The 17,048-nt window shown below is 42.2% G+C and overlaps 1 protein-coding gene across 1 annotated transcript in view; it reads left to right on the top strand.

Moving 5' to 3' along the window:
• ANKDD1A (ankyrin repeat and death domain containing 1A) overlaps nucleotides 1-7,017 on the top strand; it is a 36,809-nt gene extending 29,792 nt beyond the window's left edge. The window contains 5 exon segments of the mRNA XM_024735302.1: nucleotides 675-770; nucleotides 3,499-3,703; nucleotides 5,862-5,891; nucleotides 5,894-5,965; nucleotides 6,956-7,017. Coding sequence (XP_024591070.1) covers nucleotides 675-770; nucleotides 3,499-3,703; nucleotides 5,862-5,891; nucleotides 5,894-5,965; nucleotides 6,956-7,017 — 465 coding nt within the window.
• Nucleotides 7,018-17,048: the final 10,031 nt, after the last annotated feature.

Here is a 17,048-nt window from a genome sequence, read left to right as displayed (position 1 = left end):
GGCCACCTCCTCAGGTGGCCAGAAGTTTGAGAAGAGTTGAAGGCTTAGTATGAGGCTGAAGAGGTCACAGGCTCATGAGGCGAAGGGCCCTTGCACATGTGGCCCAGCCCTTGGGATGGTGTGGGAAAGAGATGGGGGCAGGGAACAGGCCCTGAGGCTGGACCTGGGAAGGGCTTCCTGCTTCCTGGGAGGGAAGCTGGGGCCCAGGGCAGCTGGCCAAGCTTGAAGAGGAGCTTCCCATCTCCCCGCAGGTCCCTGGAGGTGGTGGAGGCCAGCACTGTGCCAGAGGCCTGGAGCAAAGGGCTGGAAACCTGAGGGGAGGCAGCAAACTTGACACAGGAGCCCAAGCCCCTTCTCTGGGTTCTGGTTTCATCTGAGACATGAGGCTGGTAACATCTATCTCACAGGTGACCTTGAAGACTTATGCAGGCTGAGTTTTATAAGCTTTAAGTCCTCCTATTCTAGAAGAACACAAGAGGTGGTTATTGGAATTATTTTCTTATTCTACCTGTGACTTTTCCACACCCAGAGTTACTCCCAGAAAACCTTCTGCTCTCCAGTGTAGACTGCTGGAAACCACTTTCTTTGGGCAGGAGGGTCTGTAGTCAGTGCTAGAGGCCATCCTACACCCTCTTATAGGAGCTCTGGCTTCCCTTCTCCCTTCTTACCCGCAGCAAGGAAAAACTGCCTTGCCAGTGGCCACCCACATCAACCATGTCAGCCTGGTGGACATGATCATAAAAGCCGATCGCTTCTACAGATGGGAGAAGGTACTGAGACCCTGTGCTTGGTCTCTCCGTGTTGGAAAGGGAGTGGCCATGGCTTCAGGTGGAGTTGGCTTTGAACCCCATCCCTGACCAATTCAGGGACCCCTCAGTTTCCAAGCGAGTGATAATACCTGCCTTACCTAACACTAGGGTTCTTTGAGGGCATCCAGAGATGGGTGAGCACCCAAACCACACTGAAATAAGGCTGACTGAGGTCCGTGCCAGTGTGGAGATACTAGTAGACCCTGCTCTAGCTCCTGGTTCATGGATGAATGCATTCATGCATGAATAAAGAAATGGCAAATTGGTTCCAGCTCACTGTCAGCTCCAGGTGATTGGAATTGTGTCTTGGGGTGTTCTACTCAGGCAACTTTCTGAGCCCAGAAGGAAAGTGTGCTGGGATTGATTAGTGATATCTGCTGTGGATTTGGGAAAGAGGAGTGGCAGTTGTAAGGTCCTGCATTTACAGCTCCAGTGTCAGCAAATGGGGGTGGGTTGAGAGATTTTTTCTTGTCCTTAATGGTTGCTTTTATACACAGAAAATAAAATTTTGCATTTATTTCAGTTTTAGAAATTAATACTAAATTGTTTACAAAATTTAAATCCTACTTTTCCTCAAACTTTTAAATTTATTTTTACAATCTTCTTATTACATTTATACAACTAGTAAATTTTAACAGTCACTTTCAAGGAAGCCTTTTGATTAAAGTTTGGTCCCATGTTTAAGCTTAATTAAACTACCTTAAAGGTTTTAAACTGAAAGAATAAATTTAATATAATAGGTTTTCTTTTTAAGCACTTCAAATGCTTCCTAAATTCTTAAATTATCCCATTAAATGCAATAAATTAAACCTATAAAGTGAATCTCAAATACCATAAACATTCTGATATTGTTTACAAATTTAGTAAATTTCTCTTACACTTCTCAAAAAAATCACTGTCCAAAAATCAATCAATTGATAAATTTCCATAGGAATCATAAGATTTTCTCTTTCACTGACGTGCTGGATTCTCGTAAATATTACAACCCCTTTACATACAACAGATTACTCCTAAATATTAATACCAACGGTTTGATGAACTGATTCATCTCTATGCTTAATTTTAAACCACCTCAGGCTTTAAAAGTTTTCAACACTAAGGCAGTGGTGCAGTTAGAATCACAAAGCCCTCCTTCCTGCCCCTAGACCAATTCAATCAGAATCTAAGGGATAAGGGCCAAGCTTCTGTGGTTCTTAAAGCTCCCAGATGATCCCAATGTAAGATGCAGCTCAGAACACAGCTCGAAAGAAACAGTTTTTACCACCCAAGGAGAGAGCCAAGCTCCCAGGTCGTCACCTCCCAGGTGACTGGCCAGACACAGTTAACCAGGATATAAGATTCAGAGCTGCAGATGCTAGAACTCACCTGAGCTTTTTTTTTTTTCACACACACACACACTGTATTTTATTTTTACAAGAGATAAATAAACTGACACCAAGCATTGTAAATGGATGACCACAACAAAAGCAACAATGATTGCAATTAACAAACACGAAACACACTCATACTATGTCATAATATTGCCATTCTGTCCAGTAATCCTCCACTGTAACAGCTGCTTTACTTTGCAGTGGTCACCTGAGCTTTTTAACAACTAGAAATCTGCATCCACATCCTTTCGAGGGGCTTTTGTGGCTTTTTTTTTTGAATTTTATTTATTTTTTATACAGCAGGTTCTTTTTTTTTTTTTGCATCTTTATTGGAGTACAACTGCTTTACAATGGTGTGCTAGTTTCTGCTTTATAACAAAGTGAATCAGTTATACATATACATATGTTCCCATCTCTCTTCCCTCTTGCGCCTCCCTCCCTCACACCCTCCCTATCCCACCCCTCTAGGTGGTCACAAAGCACCGAGCTGATCTCCCTGTGCTATGCGGCTGCTTCCCACTAGCTATCTACCTTACGTTTGGTAGTGTATATATGTCCATGCCACTCTCTCGCTTTGTCACAGCTTACCCTTCCCCCCGCCCCATATCCTCAAGTCCATTCTCTAGTAGGTCTGTGTCTTTCTTCCTGTCTTACCCCTAGTTTCTTCATGACATTTTTTTTTCTTAAATTCCATATATATGTGTTAGCATACGGTATTTGTCTTTCTCTTTCTGACTTACTTCACTCTGTATGACAGACTCTAGGTCCATCCACCTCATTACAAATAGCTCAATTTCGTTTCTTTTTATGGCTGAGTAATACTTTTGTGGGTTTAACTTAAGCTATTACATAATTTTTGGTAACCTCTCATTTTATCACCTGCTTTGCATAGAAAGAATTCTGTAATGCAGACCTTCTCTACTTGTTGTCGTTTGGCAAGTTTAGTTCGTGCCTGATTCTTGGCTTGCCTGGTTTTAGCCACAGCTGCTGAGTCATTCTACTGACACTCGTGCTATAAGAACACAAAGAAAAGAGAGAAATGGGAAGGCTTCCTGGAAGAGGTGGCACCCAGGTGGTCTTTTGACTGTGGCAATGGGATTGAGAGACAGGGAGGTGAGAAAAGGAATTCTGGATGAAGAAACAGTGTCAGCAACTCAGTTTCCAACACTCAAAGCTCAAGGCACAGAGTCAGAAACCAGAGTAATGGACACTATGCTCCAGGCCTGTGATGACACCAGTTCTGTGTCCAGGCTCACAAGGGAGAGCCTGGCAGGGATTTCCCCCAGACAGCTGCTGCACTTCTGGGATCTGCCCCACAGGACCAGCTCTCATGCAGGGACCTCTGTGACCCCTCTGGGAAGAGCTTGACCTTTAAGCAGGACCATCGGCAGGAAACACAGCAGCTCCGCTCTGTGCTGTGGTGACTGGCCTCCAGGTACCTGCAGCCCCACGAGTGGAAGAGGCTGGCGTATTGCTGGGAGTTCACCGAGGCCCACGTCCACGCCATCGAGCAACAGTGGACAGGTACCACCTTGCCTTGGTGCCCCAGAGCAACAGGGTAGAGGGGTGGGGGCACGTGGGGTGTGTTCAGTTTTCTGTGCTTCTGGGGGAAAAGCCTCAGCAAGCCACACGCCACTTCCAACACATCACGTGCTCTTCCCCTCTCCAGGCCTTTACACAGACTGGGCCCTCTGCCCCTCCCTCCACATTGACCTGTGAACTTCACATTCTTCACGAATCAGCTTGAGCTGAAACCCATCATTCACACATGAAACTAAAGGTGCTCCCTGTAAAAAGGAGAGGAGCTGCTGTTGCCACTATTATTTAACAACTATTTGGAAATTCGGGCCCTGGTATTAAGGCATGAGACAGAAATTAGAAATTGAGTGTAAATACTGGAAAGGAAGAGAGAGATTTATTAATTTCAGATAAGATACACACACACACACAGGAAGTCCAGAAGAATCAACGGAAAAACTCTTAGAATAAAATAATTCAATGAAATGGCTAAACATGATGAAATATACGAACACCATAGTATTCCTCTGTACCATCATAAGTGGGCAAAATATATAGAGGTATATATATGTAAAAAAAATATATATATGTAAAAATGTATATTTTAAATATATTAAAATATTTTAAAAATATATATATAATATATATTTAAAATGTATGTAAAAATATACTCCATTTACAATAGTGTGTGTTTCTAAGAAGAAATATGAATGACATATGAGTAAGACAATACAAATTATTTGAACTATAAAAGAAGACTTGGGTAAGTAGAATGACATTCTGTATTTCCAGCTAAAAGAAGTGTCATGTAGATATTGATTTCCCCCATATTAAAGCTTTGATCCAATTTTAATCAAATCAAAATAGGAGGTTTTTGAAACTTGACTAAAGGATTCTACAGTTCGTCTGAAAGAAGAAACAGGGAATATATAAATGAATATTCTGGAGGAAAAAAGCGAAGAGGGTCTAACTCAACCAGACTCAACGTTAGAAAGCTAGAATATTTAACACAGAGAGATACCTGACAGAAACATATGCAAATCAGGTAGTGGACTAGAGTGGGGAGTCCACAAGCGAACTCTATTACCGATGTGGATTTCATAGACGATAAAGGAGCACTGGTAAATTACAGGGCTGGGGACAAGGGGTAGTGAATAAACGGGTCAAATGAAACTGCTACATCACGAGCAGCACCAGGAGGAAGTGCCTGCTGGGGGCCCACGGACACCAGAACATCAGGGACGCAGTGGCTGACTGACTTGGACCTGATGGCTGTGGCCCCATGGCTGTGCCAGACCATCTGTCCCCAGCTGGGAGAGCTGACCTGGTCACAGTTGAATAACAAGTTAACCCCACCACCAGCACTGAAGAGCATGGGCACTTATTTTCCAAACATTGTAATCACCTGGGAAGGCTTAACACTGATCTGTTGCCTAGGCCACACCCAGACTCAAGTACTAGGAATCTCAGAACGGGGAGCGGGACCCAGGTGTCAGTGTTTGCTAAAGCCTCCCAGGTGTCTCCAATGAGCACTTATGGCTGAGAATCACTGGTTCAGGGGAAAGAACAGGGCCACTAGCTTGCAAGTCACAGGTTATTGTGAGCCGCCAGAGAGATGAACTGTACAGTCGTGTGTGCATCGTGGTACCACAGTGAATGCCAGTTCTTTCTCTCTTCCCAGTGACACCAATAGGATACATGGTGGATGCTCAGGGGAAAGCCTGGCACTGGGGAGATCCAGGTGTCTCTGACACGAAACTCCACCCCCATCCCATCTGAAGCTGCTCCTCCCCTTCCTCCCATGCCCTCCCCATATCTGGGCTGAGTTCTGCTGGCGCTTAGAGGAGGGTCTGATGTTCCGGTGGTGAGGGGTGTGCTCAGGCCTGGCTCTGGTACGGCTGGCGGGCTTGGCGCCTTCTCTGTGAAAGCCTGGCACTGGGGAGATCCAGGTGTCTCTGACACGAAACTCCACCCCCATCCCATCTGAAGCTGCTCCTCCCCTTCCTCCCATGCCCTCCCCATATCTGGGCTGAGTTCTGCTGGCGCTTAGAGGAGGGTCTGATGTTCCGGTGGTGAGGGGTGTGCTCAGGCCTGGCTCTGGTACGGCAGGCGGGCTTGGCGCCTTCTCTCTCTCTCTCTCTCTTTCTCCCCTCATGATCTTCAGGCACCAAGAGCTACCGGGAGCACGGGCACTGGTCACAGCCAGTGAGAAGCCCAGCAGAGTGCTATTCAAAGGCCTCGTCGCCATTGGCAGGAGGGACCTGGCTGGTAAGTGTCTCCCCTGCCCACCTGCTGCTCAGGGCAGCACCGGGCGTAGAGTCAGAGTTGCATGGCCCCGCTGGAATGCAGCAGGGCCCTCCAAGGCTGCTCAGACCACGGCGCTGTGGCGCTGGCTCCTGAACCTTTCAGGTTGATGGTCCTAGCCCTGCCTCCTCCTGGAACCCAGACGGAGACTTGGGCAACTCACAGTACCTCCTGGCCCCAGTCTCCCCATCTGTGCCATGAGGGTGACCCAGACGATCCCTATCACCTTCACAGCCCCAAGGCCACTGAAGCTACAATCTCTTCCTATCCAGCTCTCTATACTACATTGATTTTTTTTTTTTCTTTCTCCAGTTTGGAATAAGGTGGGAACAGCCTGCAGGGTTGTTTTTCACAAACATTAAGACCTATGGGCCAAAACTGGCTTAAGAGGAGTTGAACCAGTAAGATCTGGTCAAATAAAATTTCTGAGGCCGTCACAACCTATTTGAGTCTGTCAGTCCCAAAAGCGTTTTTTGGGATTTGCGATTCAGGGCACCATGTAGAACCATCAGGCAAGCGGAGTAACAGGTTCTAGAAATGATCCCTCATTAAAAACAAAATTGGTTCATGATGAAAAAGGCTTAAACTCTGTAACCTCCATTGCCATGGTGCATTACAGGGCAACCACAGGATGGGGTACTAGGCAGCCATCCATAGTAATGAAGGTACATCGGTCACTTGGCAACAAGGAAAAGCGTCGATAGCACGTTATCAAGGGGCAAGAGGAAAGTCCCCTGTGTGGTCGGTCTCCCCTAGCTGCCACACACAAGGTGTGAAAACAGTCATTTCAGAGGGGAGGAATTAGGGATGACTTGGTTCTTCTTCCAGCATGTTCTTAGAAGAAGATGCAGAATAATATTTAACACAAACTCTTGCAGGCCATTAAAACATCAAACTAGCCTTGTGAGGCAGTGCTCAGGCAACAAGAGGCAACAGGATTCTTGTCTTTGGCAGAAAGCATCAGGAAGAAAGCAAACGATGACTCTAGCGCCCCGAGGAGGTGCACAGCCATGTAACTGGAGGGCCTGGACCTTCAGGAGCATGGAACCTCAGAGTGGGGGCCACTGAACAGAGGAGGACCACCGTTTAAGGGCTTAAAAAACAACTACTGTAAACAGACTTCCAGCTGCTTCCACTGAAACCCATATTAGGCAGGACCAGCAGGCAAATGTTTGTGATCTTTTTCACGGGGGCCTGTCTCAGGTTTTGCAGGTAATCCCTTCCCAGAGGTATGGTCCTTTGCAGCTCTCAGTTTACTTTCATCTCCTGCATCTCACTGGAGCCTCACAGCAGCCCCCTGTGGTGCAAGGGATGTCTTTTCAGAGAGGACTCTGGGCACAGGGTGGATAAGCAGCTCATCAGGTGGTGAGGTCAGGGGCCAAACTGAGCATTCCTGTCTCCCCAACCTGGTGAAGGGCTCCATCCATCCCTTATGAGAAGGACCGCCCTTAATTCAATCCCTGACTTTTATGAATGCTGTGCTTACTCCACAACTGTTTCTATTCTCAGCTTATTTGTACATTTTGACAGTTCCAGGAGGCACACACTCGCATTTTTTCCCTCTTTTTCAAAATACCTTTTAAAGTTTTAAACTCTTAATTTTAAAATCATTTCAGACTTAGGAAAAAGCTGCAGAAATAGTTCAAAGAATTTCCAAATACTCTTCACTCAGCTTCCCCAAATGTTAACATCGTACATAACCAGGAAATTAACACTGCTAGGATACTATTTTTTTTTAAACCTTTTTGTGTTTTAGATGTTGGGGGTAGGAGTTTATTAATTAATTTAATTTTGCTGTGTTGGGTCTTCGTTTCTGTGCGAGGGCTTTCTCTAGTTGTGGCAAGTGGGGGCCACTCTTCATCGCGGTGCGCGGGCCTCTCACTATTGCGGCCTCTCTTGTTGCGGAGCACAGGCTCCAGATGCGCAGGCTCAGTACTTGTGGCTCACGGGCCTAGCTGCTCCGCGGCATGTGGGATCCTCCCAGACCAGAGCTCGAACCCGCGTCCCCTGCATTAGCAGGCAGATTCTCAACCACTGCACCACCAGGGAAGCCTGCTAGGATACTATTAACTCACCTTCACACCTTATTCAAATTTTGTCATTTGAGCCTGGAAGTTCTGCCTGAAAGCCGTTTCTGTCTAATGTGAGCGCTCCTGCATGTGGCACAGCTGGCTGTGGCCAGTTTCGGAGCCCATATCTTAGAAAAGCTCCCCACAAAGTTAGCCTTTGGGCCTGTGTCCTGGGAAGAAGATAGAATAAAAACTGCTAGAGCTGAAAGGGGCTCTAGTTCTCACACATGGCTGGTGGGAGTTCACAGTGGTACAATCCTCTGAAAGGCAGTTTGGCATTATCCACGAAACTACAAATACATTTACCCTTTGACGTAGCAGTCCCACATCTAGGCATTTATCCTACAGAGAAACCTGCAAACATTATATAATACTAACACACATGCAAGTGAACAAAGGTGAAACTATGCTGTGAGATGGATGTATGGGAACTGTGTACTATCTGCTCAGTTTTCTTTAACCGTTTTTTAAAAAATAGTCTATTTTTAAAAATAACTGAAACTAAAACTTACAAAAAGAAAGAAAATGAGGCTTTGAAACCAACCCACCAGGTTGATGATTTGAGAGGTGTGTCTGGCCTGAGGCCTCACAGTTTGCAGTGGGATTCAGTCCCCAGCACAGTACACAGCCTCCCTGCCATTGTGGCACCCTTCATCTGCACATGCTGTGTTGAGATGCAGAACCTTCTTCAACCATCTATTCCATATGAGAAAGGTATTTCATACCACATGGGACTTGGATCACTTACCTGGATGAATTTTGTTTTTTGTTTTATTTGGTTTTGGCTGCATTGGGTCTTTGTTGCTGCACATGGGCTTTCTCTAGTTGCGGCGAGTGGGGGCTGCTCTTTGTTGCAGTGCATGGGCTTCTCATTGTGGTGGCTTCTCTTGTTGCAGAGCACGGGCTCTAGGCACAAGGGCTTCAGTAGTTGTGGCACGCAGGCTCAGTAGTTGTGGCTCACGGGCTCTAGAGCACAGGCTCAGTAGTTGCGGTGCGCAGGCTTAAGTGCTCTGTGGCATGTGGGATCTTCCCGGGCCAGGGCTTGAACCCATGTCCCCTGCATTGGCAGGCAGATTCTTAACCATGGCGCCACCAGGGAAGCCCTGTTGTTTGTTTTTTGAGATAAAAAAGCAAGTCCATAAATAAAGTTTAAACGTTGAAATATATCTCTCAAGTTCAATACTTATTTCTTTTGTCTGGGAAATCAATAGCAAAATTTCAAACAAGCTATTGTGGATTTTTTTTTTTTAAACAGGACTTACAAGATTGATTTATAGGGTTCTCATGAATGATCTCTTGTTGCCTACTCAATCAACCTGTAAACAATTTTTTTAAACTTAAAAAAATTTTTTTAACTTTTAAAAATATTTAGATCAATAATTTTTTATTGAATTATAGTTGATTACCAATATTGTGTTAGCTTCAAGTGTACATCATAGTGATTCAGTTTTTTTTCTGATTATATTCCATTATAGGTATTTATGAGATACTAAATGTAGTTCCCTGTGCTATACAGTAAACCCTTGTTGCTTATCTATTTTATGTATAGTACTTTATACATGTTAATCCCATATTTCTTTTTTTTTTTTTTAATCCCATATTTCTAATTTGTCCCTCCCCACCTCCCTCACTCCTTTGGTAACCGTAGGGTTTTTTCTATGTCTGTACGTCTGTTTCTGTTTTGTAAATAAGTTCATTGGTACTATTTTTTAGATTCCACATATAAGTGTCATTATATAGTATTTCTCTGTTTGACTTACTTCACTAAATATAATATTCTCTAGGTCTATCCATGTTGCTGCAAATGGCAATATTTCATTATTTTTTATGGCTGAGTAAGATTCCATTGTATATATATACCCCATCTTCTTAAGCTGCTCACCTGTTGATGGACATTTGGGTTATTTCCATGTCCTGGCTATTGTAAATAGTGCTGCTGTGAACAGCACTGTTCGTAGTGCATGTGTCTTTTTGAATTAGAATTTTCGTCTTTTCTGGATACATACTCAGGAGTGGATTGCTGGATCATATAGCTGCTCTGTTTTTAGTTTCTAAAAAATATTTATTTATTTATTTGGGCTGTGCCAGGGATCTTAGCTGAAGCATGTAGGATCTAATTCCCTGACCAGGGATTGAACCCAGGCCCCCTGTCTTGGGAGCCCGGAGTCTTCACCACTGGACCACCAGGGAAGTCCATATTTTTAGTTTTTTAAGGAACCTCCATACTGTTTTCCATAGTGGCTGAAAAATGTACATTCCCAACAGTGTATTAGGGTTCACTTTTCTCCACATCCTCTCCAACATTTGCTATTTGTGGACTTTTTGATGATAGCTATTATAACAGGTGTAAGGTGATATCTCATTGTGGTTTTGATTTGCATTTCTCTAATCATTAATGATGTTGGCCATCTTTTCATGTGCCTATTGGTCGTCTGTATGTCTTCTTTGGAGAAATGTCTATTTAGATCTTCTGCCCGTTTTCTGATTGGGTTGTTTGTTTTTTGATATTGAGTTGAATGAGCTGTTTGTATATTTTGGATATTAACTCCTTGTATGTTGCATCATTTGCAAATATTTTCTCCCATTCCGTAGATTGTCTTTTTGTTTTGTCGACGGCTTCCTTTCCCCCCCCACACACACACTGTATTTTATTTTTACAAGAGATAAATAAACGGACACCAAGCATTGTAAATGGATGATCACAACAAAAGCAACAATGATTGGAATTACCAAACACGAAACACACTCATACTATGTCATAATACTGACATTCAGCCCAGGAATCCTCCACTGTAACAGCTCCTTTACTTTGCAGTGAAAATTGATTTGTATATTTTTTACCTCTGAGTCCTTGTGGGATTTTTTTTTATTCAAACAAACTCACAAAAATTATAATCATCCTCATCAGTTCACTCAGTCCCATGTAATAATTTTTTTTCATCTTGATCTTTTGTTAGCACTTTTATGAATTCATCAGTTTTCCATTAGAGTTCTAAAAATGCTTATTCATTCAGTTCAGCAGCATAGTCAGTTACCAGAAACCTGTACTTGTCAGAGTCTTTTCCATGAATTCCTTGAGATGAAACCCTTTTATAGGAACATTTTTGCAGAAGCATCAGAGTACACCCAGAACTGTCTGTAAATGACAAGACATAAAAATGACCACGGTTAAAGATTTGATGAAAGTCCATAATAATGCAAATGACAAGGTAATTTAGTTATTTCTGAGATACACTTTTTAAGGTAATAACTAGAATTATGACTTATAACATTATACTGGAACATATAAGATTTTTAGAAATTTCATGTAATGTCTGAAACATTTATTTCTCTTTCAGATTTTTCACCATTAGTGTATAGGAATGTAAGAGATTTCTGTGCATTAATTTTGTATCCTGCAGCTTTACAAAATTCATTGATTAGCTCTAGTAGTTTTCTGGTGGCATCTTTAGGATTCTCTATGTATAGTATCATGTCATCTGCAAACAGTGACAGTTTTACTTCTTTTCCAATTTGTATTCCTTTTATTTCTTTTTCTTCTCTGATTGACAGGGCTAGGACTTCCAAAACTATGTTGAATAATAGTGGTGAGAGTGGACATCCTTCTCTCGTTCCTGATCTTAGAGGGAATCCTTCAGTTTTTTACCCTTGAGAATGATGTTTGTGTGGGTTTGTCGTATGTGGCCTTTATTATGTTGAGGTAGGTTCGCTCTATGCCTACTTTGTGGAGAGTTTTTATAATAATTGGGTGCGAATTTTGTCAAAAGCTTTCTCTGCATCTATTGAGATGATCATACGGTTTTTCTTCTTTGTATACCTACTCCACCTTTCTTTTGATTTCCATTTGCATGGAATATCTTTTTCCATCCCCTCATTTTCAGTCTGTGTGTGTCCCTAGGCCTGAAGTGGGTCTCTTGTAGACAGCATATATATGGGTCTTGTTTTTGTATCCATTCAGCAAGCCTGTGTCTTGGTTGGAGCATTTAATCCATTTACGTTTAAGATAATTATCAATAGGTATGTTCCTATTACGATATTCTTAATTGTTTTGGGTTTGTTTTTGTAGGTCCTTTCTTCTCTTGTGTTTCCCACTTAGAGAAGTTCCTTTAGCATTTGTTGTAGAGCTGGTTTGGTGGTGCTGAATTCTCTTAGCTTTTGCTTGTCTGTAAAGCTTTTGATTTCTCCATGGAATCTGAATGAGATCCTTGCCTTGCTAGAGTAATCTTGGTTGTAAGTTTTTCCGTTTCATCACTTTAATTATATCATGCCACTCCCTTCTGGCTTGTAGAGTTTCTTCTGAGAAATCATCTGTAAACCTTAAGGGAGTTCCCTTGTATGTTATTTTTCGTTTTTCCCTTGTTGCTTTCATTAATTTTTCTTTGTCTTTAATTTTTGCCAATTTGGTTACTATGTGTCTTGGCGTGTTTCTCCTTGGGTTTATTCTGTATGGGACTCTCTGCACTTCCTGAACTTGGGTGGCTATTTCCTTTCCCATGTTAGGGAAGTTTTTGACTGTAATCTCTTCAAATACTTTCTCAGGTCCTTTTTCTCTCTCTTCTCCTTCTGGGACCCCTATAATGAATGTTGTTGTGAATGTGAATGTTGTTGTGAATGTGAATGTTGTTGCATTTAATGTTGTCCCAGAGTTCTCTTAGGCTGTCTTCATTTCTTTTCATTCTTTTTTCTTTATTCTCTTCCACAGCAGTGAATTCCACCATTCTGTCTTCCAGGTCACTTATCCGTTCTTCTGCCTCAATTTTTCTGCTGTTGGTTCCTTCCAGTGTAGGTTTCCTTCCTTTTTGGTGAGTTCCAGTGTCTTCCTGTCAATGATTGTCCAGCAGCTAGTTGTGATTCTGGTGTTCTCACAAGAGGGAGTGAGAGCATGTCCTTCTACTCCGCCATCTTGGTTCCTGCCGATCGTTTCCTTTGCTCTGCAAAAGTTTTAAAGTTTGATTAGGTCCCATTTGTTTATTTTTGCTGTTATTTGTTTTGCCTTGAGAGGCTGATGTAAGAAAATATTGCTATGATTTATGTCAAAGTGTATTTCACCCATGTTCTCTTCTAGGAGTTCTATGCTGTCATGTCTTACATTTAGGTCTTTAAAGCATTTTGAGTTTACTTTTTGTATGGTGTGAGGGAGTGTTCTAATTTCAGTTGATATACATGTAGCCGTCCAGCTTTCCCAACACCACTTGTTAAAGAGACCATCTTTTCTCCATTGTATATTCTTACCTCCTTTGCATAAATTAATTGGCCGTGGGTGTGTGGGTTTAGTTGTAGGCTCTCTATTCTGTTCCATTGATCTATATGTCTGTTTTTGTGCCAATACCAGGCTTTTTTGTTAACTATAGCTTTATAGTATAGTCTGAAGCCTGGAAGGGTTATACATCCGGCTTTTTTCTTTTTCCTCATGACTGCTTTGGCAGTTCTGGGTCTTTTGTGGTTCCATATAAATTTTAGGATTATTTGTTCTAGTTCTGTGAAAAATGTCACAGGTAATTTGATAGGGATCACATTAAATCTGTAGATTGCCTTGGGTAGTATGGCCATTTCAACAATATTAATTCTTCCAATCCAAGGACATGGAATATCTTTCCATTTCTTTGAATCATCTTCAGTTTCCTTTATCAGTATCTTGTAGTTTTCAGCATATAGGTCTTTCAACTCCTTGGTTAAGTTTATAGCCAGGTATTTTTTTACATGATTTTAAATGGGATTTTTTTAAACTTTCTGATATTTCATTGTTCATATAAAGAAATGCAACAAATTTCTGTATATTAATCTTCTATCCTGCTACCTTGCTGAATTCATTTATTAGTTCTGGTAGTCTTTGTGTGGAGACTTTGGGATTCTCTGTATAGAGTATCTTGTCATCTGCAAATAGTGACAGTTTTACCTCTTCCCTTCCAATTTGGATACATTTTATTTCTTTTTCTTGTCTGATTGCTGTGGCTAGAACTTCCAATAGTATGTTGAATAACAGTTGTGAGAGTGGGTATCTTTGCCTTGTTGCTGAATTTATTGGGAAGACTTTCATCTTTTCACCATTGAGTATTATGTTAGCTGTGGGTGTGTTGTAAATGGCCTTTATTATGTTGAGATATGTTCTCTCTATACTCACTTTGATGAGAGTTTTTGTCATGAATGGATGTTGAATTTGTCAAATGCTTTTTCTGCATCTATTGAGATGATCAGGGTTTTTGTGTTTTCTTTTGTTGATGTGGTGCATCACATTGATTGATCTGCATATGTTGAGCCATCCTTGCAACCCTGGAGTGAATCCAACTTGATCATGGTATATGATCCCTTTTATGTATTGTTGGATTCAGTTTGCCAATATTTTGTTGAGTATTTTTGCATCTATATTCATGAAAGACATTGGTCTGTAATTTTCATTTTTTGTAGTATCTTTGTCTGGTTTTGATATCAGGGTGATGGTGGCCTCATAGAATGAATTTGGGAGTGTTCCCTCCTTTTCAGTTTTTTGGAATAGTTTGAGAAGGATCAGTATAAGTTCTTTATATGTTTGGTAGTATTCCCCAGTGAAGCCATCCAATTCTGGACTTTTGTTTGCGGGGAATTTTAATCCTTGTTTTCCAGTTGTTTTTGTAGCTCTTCTTTGTTCATTTCTTTCTGTTTGTTTTTCCTTTTGTGGTTTGATGATTTTCTTTTGTAGTATGTTTGAGTTCCTTTCTTTTTGGTTTGTGTGAATCTGTTGTATGGTTTTTTTTTTTTTTTTTGCGGTACGTGGGCCTCTCACTGTTGTGGCCTCTCCCGTTGTGGAGCACAGGCTCCAGACGCGCAGGCTCAGCGGCCATGGCTCACGGGCCCAACTGCTCCATGGCATGTGGGATCTTCCCAGACCGAGGCACAAACCTGTGTCCTCTGCATCGGCAGGTGGACTCTCAATCACTGTGCCACCAGGGAAGCCCCTGTTGTATGTTTTTGATTTGTGGTTACCATGGGGTCAAGTATGTTGACCCATAACTAAATCTACTTGCTTTAAACTGATAGTCGTTCAAGTTCAAACACACTCTAAAAGATCTACATTTTTATACTCCCCTTACCCACATTTTGTGATTTTGATGTCCTATTTTACATCTTCATGCTTATCCTTTTACTGTTTATTGTGTTGATAGTTAAAGTCACTTTTTAAAAAAGTTAATTTATTTTTGGCTGCATTGGGTCTTCGCTGCTGCATGAGACCCTCTCTAGTTGTGGCGAGCGGGGGCCACCCTTCGCTGCGGTGCACGGGCTCATCGCGGTGGCCTCTCTTGTTGTGGAGCACGGGCTCTAGGGACGTGGGCTTCAGTAGTTGTGGCACGCAGGCTCAGCAGTTGTGGCTCATGGACTCTAGAGCGCAGGCTCAGTAGTTGTGGTGCACAGGCTCAGCTGCTCCACGGCACGTGGGATCCTCCCAGAGCAGGGCTCAAACCCGCGTCCTCTGCATTGGCAGGTGGATTCGCTTCCCTGTGCCACCAGGGTAGCCCTAAAGTCACTTTTACAATTTTTAAAGTTGTTTTTTAATCTATGTATTGGCTTATTTAAGTGATCTTCAATCTTTTTATATATTTGCCTTTCCTATTATGATTTTCTCTTTCCTGTAGATTTTTGTCTTTCCTCTATTAGAGAAGACCCTTCAATATTTCTTTTAGGGTAGGGTTAGTATTGCTGAGTTCTTTTAGTTTTTGTTTATCTGAGAAATTCTTTCTCTCTCCTTCTATTCTAAATGATACTCTTGCTGGGTAGAGTATCCTAGGTTGCAGGTTTTTCCCTTTCAGTACTTGGACTACATTCATGCTATGCGCTTCTGGCCTGCAAAGTTTGTGCAGGGAAATCAACTGAGTCTTATGTGGTGGGGGGTCCCTTTAACTGACTCTTTGTTTTTCTCTTGCTGCCTTTAGAATCTGCTCTTTAAATTTTGCTATTTTAATTATAATATGTTTTGGTCTGGGTCTCTTTGGGTTTATCTTTTTTGGGAGCCTCTGTGCTTCCTGTACCTGGATATCTGTTTCCTTCTTTAGGTTTGGGAAGTTTCCAGCCTTAATTTCTTCAAACGCATTTTTGATCCCCTTCTCTCTCTCTTCTCCTTCTGGAACCCCTATTATGTGTAGGTTGGCATGTTTTATATAAGTCTTGTATGTCACTTTCATTTTTTTTTTCATTTGTCTTTCTGTCTGCTCTTCTGATTGGGTGATTTCCATTATTCTGTCTTCCAAATCACTTATTCATTCTCCTGTGTCATTTAGTTGACTTGATTGCTTCAACATTGGTTTTCATATCGGCAATTGAATTGTCTGTTTTTTTAAATTTTATTTATTTATTTTTTGGCTGTGTTGGGTCTTCATTGCTGCATGCGGGCTTTCTCTAGTTGTGGTGAGAAGGGGCTACTCTTCTTTGCAGTGCACAGGCTCCTCATTGCAGTGGCTTCTCTTGTTGCGGAGTATGGGCTCTAGGTGCGTGGGCTTCGGTAATTGTGGCATGCGGGCTCTAGAGCGTAGGCTCAGTAGTTGTGGTGCACAGACTTAGTTGCTCTGTGGCATGTGGGATCTTCCCGGGCCAGGGCTTGAACCTGTGTCCCCTGCATTGGCAGGTGGATTCTTAACCACTGCACCACCAAGGAAGTCCCTGAATTGTCTGTTTTTGATTGGTTCATCTTTGTAGCTTCTAGTTCCTTGTTACAGTGATCTGTGTTTCTAATGATAATCTTTCTTAATTCAGTTAGCATTTTTATTACCTTCTTGAACTCAGTGTCTAGTAGACTGGTGAGCTCTGTTTCATTATTCTTTCAGAGGATATCTCTTGCTCTTTTAATTGGGAGTAATTCCTCTGCCTTTTCATTTGACTTAACGTTTAGGAGAAACAGTTATCTACTGTGGTCTTGAAGAGGCATTTTTTTGTGGGAGTGTCCATGTGTAGACCGTGTGTGTCCAGTGTTTTTGGTGCGAGGGCTGGTTCGGTATGGATGACAGCCACAT

Source organism: Neophocaena asiaeorientalis, unplaced genomic scaffold (assembly GCF_003031525.2).
Source record: "Neophocaena asiaeorientalis asiaeorientalis breed wild unplaced genomic scaffold, Neophocaena_asiaeorientalis_V1.1 scaffold264, whole genome shotgun sequence".
In the NCBI taxonomy this organism is placed as follows: Eukaryota; Metazoa; Chordata; class Mammalia; order Artiodactyla; family Phocoenidae; genus Neophocaena; species Neophocaena asiaeorientalis.
This window is presented reverse-complemented; position numbering and strand designations above follow the sequence as displayed.